Source organism: Gigantopelta aegis, chromosome 9, assembly GCF_016097555.1.
Source record: "Gigantopelta aegis isolate Gae_Host chromosome 9, Gae_host_genome, whole genome shotgun sequence".
In the NCBI taxonomy this organism is placed as follows: domain Eukaryota; kingdom Metazoa; phylum Mollusca; class Gastropoda; order Neomphalida; family Peltospiridae; genus Gigantopelta; species Gigantopelta aegis.
Window position 1 is genome coordinate 49,507,540 of NC_054707.1, and position 12,265 is coordinate 49,519,804.

Here is a 12,265-nt window from a genome sequence, read left to right on the forward strand (position 1 = left end):
TCAGAAAGAGCAGCCCACTGATGGTGGCAGCATTTTCCTCTCTCCTTATCTGTGTGTTCATCATCCATACATGTATGTACAATGCTATATAACCGTAATTAAAATGTGTTGAGTGTGTCATTCAATAAGTCATTCCTTCCTTCTTTTAAATGAAAATTTTAAACAAAGAAAACAACCAGTTATGTCCAATCAATGTTATGTTTTGAGTAATGGCAGATGTACAGTATATATCTAAATGTGTTAGGGCATGAATGTGTCATTTGAGAACTATTCACAGAAACCCTGTTACAGTAAGACCTGTCCCCAACCAGGGTGAATATAAAGAACAGGCGGTCAACATGACCTTGATATATTACATATAACAGGTTTTCAATAAATTGTAGATTAACTTGAGGAATAGCCCAAGAGGCAATAAAAAATAATAATAATAGGGGGGTTGGGGGGGGGGGTGTTAGTTAAATTTAACAAAGGCCAGTAACAACTTATTTCAACTTGCCCTGCAGGTCAACATAATATTTCAGTTACGTTTCAATCCTGGTATTGGGTATTATTGTAACAGAACTCACTTCCTTGTTCACAGGAGATAAGACAGGATTATGTAATTAACACGTAAATCTACAGAACACAACCCGATTCAGTTTTATATCAGCCAAAAACAAGGGCATTATGAAAAACATTTGTGAGTTCATTCATCTTTTGTTTTTTTAAAACTTGTGGCAACTTTCCAAATGAAAAACAACTACAATATAAACACTATTGTCTTGCCATCATCATTCTGTACCATACAATCTAAACTAGACCACCACATTTGAAGAGCAAGTGCTGAATATATACTTGTATAAGCATGCTCTTTATACATTTCCCATTTGGCAATTTCTTATTCCAACCAGTGTTCTACAACTTGTGTAAAAAAGGATGTGGTATGTGCTATCCTGTCTGCTAATTGAAAAGAGTAACCAATTGAATGGCAGCAGCAGGTTTTCTTGTTTTCTTTGTGGGGTCCTAAACTATATGTCTATAAATACAAACAGAAAAAATACACTAAATATAAACAAATTTAAAGAGTGTAATTTAGAATCTGCATCACACATGCCGATTGTGTGTCTGCCATGGATATATTAAAGGGACATTCCTGAGTTTGCTGCAATTTTTAAGATGTTATTGACTAACAGAGAATTTTTAACGATTGTAATTATATATCAAATATATTTTTCTGCATAAAATATTAGTGGCTGTATATTAAACGTGTTTCTGATCATTCTGATATTTGTACTAGGTTAAATTTCATTTTACATGTATTTCCTAAAATATATTTTTTCGTACGTACCAAATTATTTTAAGACAAAATCCAGTTTGGGCTTCTTATAAATATTAAGACGACCAGAAACACATTGAATATACAGACATTAATATTCTAAATACGAAAATAAATTTAACATGTAAGTTTAATCGTAGAAATATTTATTAGTAAGAAGCATCTTACAATGCAGTAAACTCAGAAATGTCCCTTTAAATACCAAATCTCTGCACGAGACTCAATCCAAAGGTTATGCTAGAGTAGTGAGTGCATCCAGCCCATGACTCACTGTCATGTGTTTTGCTCACAAAGGAGATGATCTAGACCATCATGTATTGTATATGGTTCCAATTCTGTGTGTAGGATGACTGCCACTTTACAGCAGGCCCATACACCAGTACACATGTGTTAAACCTTTCTATACCTTCTGTACACAATGGAATATCTGATGATGTATACGGTGTGCATAGAAAGAAAGAAATGTTTTATTTAATGACACACTCAACACATTTGTATTTACGGTTATATGGCGTCAGACATGGTTAAGGACCACACAGATATTGAGAGAGGAAACCTGCTGTCGCCACTTCATGAGCTACTCTTTTTGATTAGCAGCAAGGGATCTTTTATATGCACCATCCCACAGACAGGGTAGTACATACCACAGCCTTTGATATACCAGTCGTGGTGCACTGGCTGGAACGAGAAATAGTGCAATGGGGCCACCGATGGGGATCGATCTCACACCGACCGCGCATCGAGTGAGTGTTGTACCACTGGGCTATGTCTCACCCCAGGGTGTGCATAGAATAATATTTCAATTAAAAAACTGTATGAATTTTATAGAAATACTGCTTAAATTATTCCTTAAAATACCTTTAAAAGAAAATAAGAGCCAGTAGCATAATTAATTGCTGTAACACCACTCAAGGTGAGTTTTAATAAATCAATGTATCATCAATGTTACATATATTATCTTTATTATTATGTACTAAAGTTAAAGTTTATTTCCAATCAATGTTATGTTTATAGAGCATACATTGATTTATTAATCATTGGCTATTGATGTCAAACATTTGGTTATTTTTTACTCATAGTCTAAGAGAGGAAACCTGCTACATTTACCATTAGCAGCAAGGGATCTTTTATATGCACTTTCCCACAGACAGGACAGCACATACTACAGCCTTTGATATACTAGTCATGGTGCACTAGTTGGGATGATGGGGTGGGGGGGGGGGGCAATTAGACAATGTGCCCACTGCATGAGGTGGTTCAAAATTATGAACTAGTAATAACATTTATATTTTGTATTAAATATATTTCTTGCATTTGGGTAATACAGTTTTGAATCATGTTTCAACCACTCAGCACGGCTACATGATGTCAGTTCGGGTGAACAAACAAACTGTTATAAATACCTGTTAGCTACCTTCACCTAGTTACATGTTTACAAGAAGCCAACGCATTGTTACATGTCACCTGCTGTCAGCCGTTTTAATGTACAACCAATGCATGAAATTCACACTGATACACAAAACAAGAGAGCTGGTGACAGACATTCATACATGTAAACAAGTAAATATAAACAAAGAAAACAATCAAATAATCAATCAGAGAAAGAATGAATGTTTTATGTCTGATGTACAGGTGCTTGTGAATCATCAAAAAACAGATCAGCTCTGTATACTAGTAGTAGTATCTATGATGTTTATCTAAAGGAGTGTGTGAATCAGAATTTGATGTGTCACTAAAAATGAAATTCTTCAAAGACAAAGTGATGAATTCAGTGGATGACAATGCTAGAATGATAAACAGATGACCACAGAATGACTAAGTGGGTGGATGCTGGATGAGTTCAATGGCAAAAACATTATATTGCAAGCTGTGAAATGTTATCATAACTTAGGCATGAAAAACACCATATATACATGTTATGCATTGATAGCCAATTTCATAATAATTATTACAATAATACTGTGAATAATGCACAGCAACCAAATACAAATTTGCAAGTAACATGACACCTCAGCACATTATTTATGAGATATTGAATGCATAGTCACTGTATAAAATGATGAACATTAAATGTTACTCGTGTCCATCTGCAGCTTTAAATTATTAATTTAATCTCATTTCTTTATGAACTGTTTTTTGAACATACATGTATGTATATTAACTGAAAATGCATTTTACAAGTAACAGAAAAGTAAAACACTTCGGTAACTACAGGTTTACCTGTGTACATGAAGGATCAATTAAAGACTTTCAAAGATTTAATTAACGGTTGTCTGTTATATTTTTTTTTACATCATTCAGGGTATGAACAAAAAAAAAGCCAACATCTTTTGGTTCATATTCCGATGAACGTAAAAAAAAAAAAAAACCCAACACAATCCGTATAATTATATTTAAAACATACTTACAAATAATAACACTAAAGTTCATTTTGAATTATTTTCTTAAACAATAATGCACAATAAGTCAAAGTACCAATATAAAGTGACATCATCAGAGATGGGTTTTTTCTGACGTTATTTTTTCTATCATCAAAAAATAAACAAACTTGTGTTGCTGGACCAATGGGATAGCTTTAAAATGTAATGGATATAACAGAAATTTAATTATTTCTATCATGTAAATTTTAGTTAGTAACACTGTATTATAAATATGTTTTATTCTGATGGATAAATTAAAATACGTCAATTTGGCTGAAAACCTGGCGAGTTAATGATGTACGATATCTGCTTTATCCTGTGAAGATAAGAATGGGAAATTCCGTGAGGCTCTTCCGAGCAGAATTTCTCATTCGGCCTGAAGAGGATAAAGCAGATATCCGACGTCAGTAACTAGTTATTATTTTTATCCTGCAGATCATAAAAATTAAGGGGAAAAGCTATCATTTCTGTTATTTCTGCCACATTGTACGATGGCCTAGAGGTTAAATGAACAATTTTGCGTGTGACGTCATATGAGTGACGTCAAAAGTCATAATCTGCTAGTATACGTTTATGACTTTGCTTTAATCGGTCATCATAGTGTGTGAATAGAAACAGTTGCTGCAGGATAAAACCACTTATATTGTACATGTAGCTACCACAGGACAAGTTAAATGCATATATGTCCGTTGAATAAATTGTGAGGAATGTTTTTATTTAGATGCTGTCCACTGTGTATGTAAACAGCACAACATTAAGAGAGTATGGATTTTGTGGTGTGTGTGTGTGATAAACTAATTAAAGGTACATACATGTAGTTCTCCAGTTACAGTGAATTAATCACCCCATTCTGCTGTGGCTAAATCAAATATATTACAAAGCATTAACTGAAAACCACCACAAACACATCTGAGTATATAGTTACAGTATGGGCGATTTATACGTTTGTACAATGTAAGGTTGTGTTTGTGCATGATGATTGGGTTTGTTCTCATTCCAACCAGTGTAGCACAAATGGTCAAAGGCCATGGTATGTGCTTTCCTGTCTGTGGGAAAATGAATGAATGAATGAATGTTTAACGACATCCCAGCACAAAAAATACATCGGCTATTGGGTGTCAAACTATGGTAATGCAAATAAATAAAGTGATGATCAACATCAATATAAAAATTCAAGATTTAAACAAAAACAGTGTAAAGAACTGTGCAAAAATACAAATACAAATATCACAGAATTTTACGGACACCGAATTTTACTCTAAACTTCAATTTGTGCTGTATTGGCCATTCTCAAAGAGAATGTTACACCCCTGCACCACGGTGAGGTTACAGCATGTGCAGGGGTCTGTGGGAAAGTGCTGATAAAAGATCCCTTGCTGCATCAGGAAAAATGTAGCGTGTTTCCTCTGACTACGTGACATAATTATGTTTGACATCCAATAACCGATGATTAATTAATTAATGTTCTCTAGTGGTGTCACTAAACAAAACAAATTTTAACTGTGTGTGTGTGCATACACATGTATGTGTGTGTATGTGTGCGCATGTATTTGTGTGTGTGTGTGTGTGTGTGTGTGTATAAAAGGGTGTCTGTACAATGTATCTACATGTATATCATGGCATTTTGTGTGTATATATGTGTGTGTGCATGCATGTATGCGTGTTTGTGTATAACAGTGTCTGTACAATGTACATATATCATGTGCGTGTATATGTAACAGGGTGCACATTGTATGTATATGGGATTGTGTCTGTGTATGTGTAACAGTGTGTACATTGTATATATCATGGGATTGTGTGTGTATGTGTGTGTAAGTGTGTGTGTATGTCTGTGTGCATCTGTGTGTGTGTCGGGGCTCACCCTCTACATTGCCAAATTAGCCAATTGCTACTCTTATACAAAATGGCTACAAAACTGAGTCTTTGAATTCCTTAAATTAAACACATTTTAATAAATTTCAAGGAAATGCTCTACATTTCCAAAAACTGGCTAAACCAAAATGTGTTCCCGTGTGAGCCCTGGTGTGTGTGCGTGTGTAAAACAGTGTGTCTGTACAATGTAATATCATGTGTGCATCACTGGCCCTTATAAACACACACACACATGTACTTATACAGTCAAACCTCATTATACCACCCACTTTGGGACTCAGCTGATTTTGGCATTATAATGAGTTTCGCGTTAGTACAAGTTTTATTATTTCCACTCAGGTAAGTACACTAAAGCTCAGTACTGACCCTAAAGTACCCTAGTTGTGTTACAGAATTTAAAGAAAGAGCTATATTAAAGCCTCTTTATTCTGACTGATATGCTTGCAAGTACTAATGAACAAATGCTCCAAGAGAGGTTCAAATAGGGTACGTTATAAAACTTGTTTTGGATAATGGGGTGGGGGCTTAACATTACATACTACTGGTATTTTAAAGGATTTTTTAAAAATAAAATAAAAATGTAGCAATCTTGATTTTCCATTACGGAATTATTGAATGACCAAAGCTGGCATGTACCTCATGTACAAATGAAATTGATTTTTCTAAATGACACATGCAACATATTGCAAAATCCAGGAAAACAACAGTCTCGAATCGCGATGTTTTCCGTGATTTCATGGTGCCATAATATGTCTATTTTCATTTTCTATGAATGGAAATTTAGTCTTGATAACCCACTTGCATCAGCGGTTTGTCAGCTAAACATTTGGTAATAAGACAGTGGAGGTTCGCTGTATTTTGTACGGGGGGTGGGGTGGGGGAGTTCCGTAAACGGTCGGTTTTGAATGTCGATACGTGGAAGTTGATGCACCTGCAGCATGGCTAGTACATTTCCATTGAGGCCTTTCATATGACACTGTTCCTTCCATTTACGTTGTTTTATGACTTAACCTGTGAAACAACGATGTCGGGGCATGCTCATTACTAACGTTCTACCGAACTCTTGAGAGGTCTTATTCAACTTTTCCCTCTTGCAGGCACAGCTAACCATGTGAATAAAATCGGACTAATAGAAAGCTGCACAGATATTTTTCGTTTTTCATTATTTACAGCATCATAGAAAGTTTTTATTAAATTGTCTCAAAAAAAAATTGGAATGTAGTTTCCAGTGTGGAATAAGTGTTTTACTTTTAGTTTACTTTTTAACTTAATGCATTATGATTACTATTCAATTAGATAATTTACATCTCATTGAAAAAATACAAAACTTCATTTAATATTTGATGTTTATAATTTAAATGCCCATACTGACACTTATTGGTTACTGCAGTGCACACAGTGTACAGGTTTAAAAAATAATTTTAAATGTCAACAAATTTAATTATATAATGTAGCATGATTCATGCATAATTACTGTTGACCATCCATGTTACCATGTAGAAAACGACTTACTGAGCAATTACAATTTTGACATTTTCATTAAAGATTAGTATTTTTTTTACTTTATTTAGTTTTATGTTTGTTCAGTAAATTCAGTGTTAATAAATATATGATTCCATCTGCCAAACAACTTACAGTGTATTAATAATAGTATTAAATTGTACTATACACATATTTATAACATACTGTCAAATCTGTATAGTCCTGAAACCAAAAACCAAAACAAACACCATGCATTAATTAGTTTTAGACCGGCCTCGGTGGCGTCATGGTTATGCCATCGGTCTACAGGCTGGTAGGTACTGGATTCGAATACCAGTCGAGGCATGGGATTTTTAATCCAGATATCGACTCCAAACCCTGAGTGAGTGCTCCACAAGGCTCAATGGGTAGGTGTAAACCACTTGCACCGACAAGTGATCCATAACTGGTTCAACAAAGGCCATGGTTTGTGCTATCCTGCCTGTGGGAAGTGCAAATAAAAGATCCCTTGCTGCCTGTCATAAAAGAGTAGCCTACGTGGTGACAGCAGGTTTCCTAAAAAAAAAACAGTGTCAGAATGACCATATGTTTGACATCCGATAGCCGATGATAAGATAAAAAATTAATGTGCTCTATAGTGGCGTTGTTAAATAAAACAAACTTTTACTTTTTAATTAGTTTTATTAATCCTATTCCAGATCAGTTCAGTTTACTACATATAGAGTACCAGCTGAGTTTCACAAATAATTATATTTAACAAAACTGATAACATGTTTAGCAGCTATCATAAAGACATCACATTTCAGAACAACGAAAAAAAGAGTAAAATTTGTTTTATTTAACGACGCCACTAGAGCACATTGATTTTTTTATCTTATCATCGGCTATTGGACATCAAACATATGGTCATTCTGACAGGTTTTTTTTAGAGGAAACCCGCTGTCGCCATATAGGCTACTCTTTTACGACAGGCAGCAAGGGATATTTTATTTGTGCTTCCCACAGGCAGGATATCACAAACCATGGCCTTTGTTGAACAAGTTATGGATCACTGGTCGGTAAGTGGTTTACACCTACCCATTGAGCCTTTCAAAGCACTCACTCAGGGTTTGGAGTCGGTATCTGGATTAAAAATCCCATGCCTTGACTGGGATCCGAACCCAGTATCTACCAGCCTGTAGACCGATGGCCTAACCACAATGCCACCGAGGCCGGTTTCAGAACAACGAGATCGCTAGTATACCATTTAAAAAAATCTAGTGTATATTATGACATGCGGTAGGGCTTGCTATATTGTTGGCAGGCTCTCAAGATTTGTAAACAGAGTCTTAATTATGAAACTTTAATTTTTGAAATCAAAATCGCACTCTGATAGGGGTTACTTCAAATTCAAATCTATTTAGGGAAAAAGAAAGGAACAACACTTCAGTACTTTGTAAATTACAGCTACCGAGACAGACAGAGAAAAATAAAAAAATAAACACAGAGACCGAGAGATTTATAGAGAGAAACCGCAGTGTTCGAGATTAAAAAATTGGGGCAGTATCCCAGTTGGATACTAACATTTCAAAATCTGGTATCTCACAAAGGAATTTAGTATCCCATTTAAATGAAATTTATAAATAACATTGTAACAAACTGTTCTCGTTCCCAGTCTATTAGGCCAAGTAAAAAAAAAAAATTGGTTCCTGTTACATGCCAAAAACAAATAGGGTAGGTAGGTAGGGAAAACTTCCCCCCCCCCCCCCCCCCATTTTCGAGCTAATATTTCCTGAATAGTATAGCAGATTAATATATTAAAAGCTCTTTCTTTGTGTTACAGTGCAACTGACAATACATACTCTAATGAGAATCATTAATTATTTTCTATAAAAAAAAACCCATGTCGTAACCTAGTCAAACCACAATCGGTATTAATGTAAACACCACCCAAGTCTAATACTACACGGTAAGGTTATAAACTACGATAACACTAAAATAACACTATAATTTGTTCATTGGAAAAAAGTTTTAATATCAAAGGTCTGATCCACAACATGGTTACACACCCTCACAACTACAGCAACAACACTGATCTTCCCGGCCTATTTCATTGCCAGTATTGCAGTAACAAAATGTACATCATGAACACAACGAAGATGTCAATAAAAAAGTAACAAAATAAGTTAACAAAAAGATCTCCATACTAACTATCCTCATAGCAGAGATATCAAAAGAAAACAACTATTTTCAGGAAAACAGTTTCCCTTTTGGTCGTCCATAAGGACACTGCACAGTATCTTTGCACTGTTGACAAAGAGGTAAAACAGGTTTGTATTTTTGCTTTTAAAGGTCTGATCCACAACATGGTTACACCCCCTCACAACTACAGCACTGCAGATGCTATTAAATGTGAAAAGAGTTGTCATTTCTTAAGGTTTTGGGTACTACTAGTTCATTTCAAATGCCATGGATATCATCATATTTAATAATAAATACAGGGGTTATTTGTCAAAAAATGCTAAATATTGATAGAGTTGATGTCTAAATATTTAATTTAAGTAATCTTTTCAGCATAATCGGTTATTTTCATGTTTACTCTTTATGTTTAACATTGAATCGTAACTCGGTATTTCTAGAAGTTCGATTACGTTTTAGGGAATTCCCCTACCAAAATGAGACTGGAAATTTGTATCATTCTGCTTTTTAACAGTAAACTAGCGTAACATTTTGAAGATTAGATTCACAAGTTCCGAGTAGTTCCGAATGAGTACGAGAACACGTCCGAGAGCATGTGGTGTCAATGGCGTCTTCCATTTACAGAGTAGAATGTCAAAAATGTGCTCATTCAAATCAAATAATATTACACATGTATTTAAATCAATTTCAAATGAAACGACATTCAAGGAATCGGAACACCTCGTCACATTCCGCTACGCTTATATTTCGTGGAAATGTACGAGGAGTTCCGAATGGCTCTCGGAAGCTTTTCATTTGGAACTCTTCGGAAGTAAAATTGCGCGAAGTGTTCCGGGTCTTCTGGTAACGAGATCTTGGACTGACAGATCTCATGGCATCTCTCTGCAGTTGTTGTTTTTAGAGTCGACGAAAATTAGGATTGATATTAATGGATTATTAAATAAAACAGGTGGGAAAATAAAGGGTGGGGAAAAGGTTAAAAAAAAGTTTAGGGTCGGCACCAAAAATTTAGGGACGGTCGGGTAACCGGAACCAAACCTTTTTTTTTACTACGCCTTATACAATGCCGCAATTGTGGAATTCGTGAAATTTGTAACCAAACATTATCTATTTTTGAATAATAGTAACATAAAGTAATATTTAGCAGTAATTTATAAGTGATTCTGACATTATTAATGATAAAACTACCTATATCAATTTTCTGCAGATGTGGAATCAATATCTCAAATAAAATTTGAAGGGAGGAAACATCCAACAAAAATAATAGCGACTTAGCGGTTCCCAGTCTATTGCTACACCGCAATTGCTCCAGTGTAGCATTAGACTGGGTATGAGTTGGGGGAGATATTGTTATGGCATAGCATTAGACTGGGTATGAGCTAGAAAATACTGTTACTTAACTTCATCAGTAAATGACGACGTTCATTGTTTAGCCAAAAATAAAAACGCAGGATTAAAAAAACCAACAATATTATATGGTATCCCGGTGGGATACTGGGTTCTTGAAGTCTGGTATCCAAAATTAAATTCTGGTATCTGCAGGATATCGGGATACCGTTAATCTCGAACACTGAACAGACAGACAGACAACCATTTAAAAGAACCAAGCCAAGAACAGTGGAAAATAACATTACAAAATTTGGTGGCATCGGTGGGTTTCCTTTCCCATTCTCTAGACCATGTGCTGATATAAACAGATACCAAATAGCTATAGAACTTTTAAGAACAAGCATTCAAGAAGCACACACGTTAGAAATTAACTCTAAATAACACAAGATTACAATATAATCTGCTAAATAAATATAGCCATCATATTAGTTACAGATGTACAGGTGAATAATTATGCTTATTTCTATCACTCATAGCTACACTTCCATGGCTGATGATATTTAATGTTGGGCTAGTAAATAACTACTATTGCCATGCACCACAGCTAGTGACTTTTTTTTGTCAAATGCTGGCAGGTAATGTTAAGTGTTTTTAAGCTCTGTCTCCCTCTTTAGGTGATATATCCGATTATTACTATTAATAAGTAAAATAGTATTACCTTAAAGTAAAGTAGGGCTAGTGAATTTTTAACTGTGGCTAATAAATTTGTAAAACCACTGAACCCATAGATAGTGGATTTTAAAAAAATTCTAGAACCCTGCTGAAACTGACTGCTCCATGATACATATATATATAATACATTACGTCAGATTCTAGGACCATAAATAGGTTTTTAGTTGGAAAAGACATTTAAATTTATTATAAACCTGGTTTATTAGATGTACATTTATCTTATAAATTGTGTAAAATTGTGTAAAAGTGTATCCATCTCTTTTCTTTATTAGATACATTAAAACAGTATAGGTGAACTCCGACGTACTCACGTTACTGCTACTAACATTAGGTGTTTTTGTTTGTTTTCTTGTTCAGTTTTTACGTGTGTAAGGAGTCGAGTTGGCCTGAGCCTTCCATATGAAACCATTACCCGAATCCACTCTACTCGTTTCTCTTACCTGGCCACATTGCTGTAAGACACAAAATGTCATAAAACACAAGAAACTCGTCACGTCTTTCAGCACCATTGTGGAGTTTGTCACCAATTGTAATTCCTTGAATGCGCAAAATGCCTGAGAAAAATAGATTTTGCAATTTCCGATTTTCTAATCACCTTCACCTTGGTAGCAGTCTCGGTAACTGAATAGTATATATTCAACACAGAAGTCGTGTGCACTACAAAAAAGGAAGGCGCGCACATGTATGCTGTTTATTTGTTAATTACACAGCGCACCTTAAACTCAATTAATTTAAATTTATTTGTATCATTAAACGCATTCAGCATTCAAAATAACACACAGAAACAAATCACAACAAAACATAAACACAGGCGCGAGTGCAGAGAATCTGGTTAAAATCAACTCTACTTCTAGTCCTTCCCACAGGGAACGTCTTTTTTCATGCTGTGGAATTTACTACCAAGTTATTTATTTCTGAGCCGATTGTTTTCTAAACT

The 12,265-nt window shown here is 34.9% G+C and overlaps 1 protein-coding gene across 1 annotated transcript in view; it reads right to left on the minus strand.

Annotated features, from left to right (window-relative positions):
* Positions 1–11,928, minus strand: part of LOC121382146 — a 51,427-nt gene extending 39,499 nt beyond the window's left edge. Inside the window, exon 1 of the mRNA XM_041511655.1 lies at positions 11,769–11,928. Coding sequence (XP_041367589.1) covers positions 11,769–11,837 — 69 coding nt within the window. The 5' untranslated portion in view covers positions 11,838–11,928. The remainder of the gene's footprint in view (positions 1–11,768) is intronic.
* Positions 11,929–12,265: the final 337 nt, after the last annotated feature.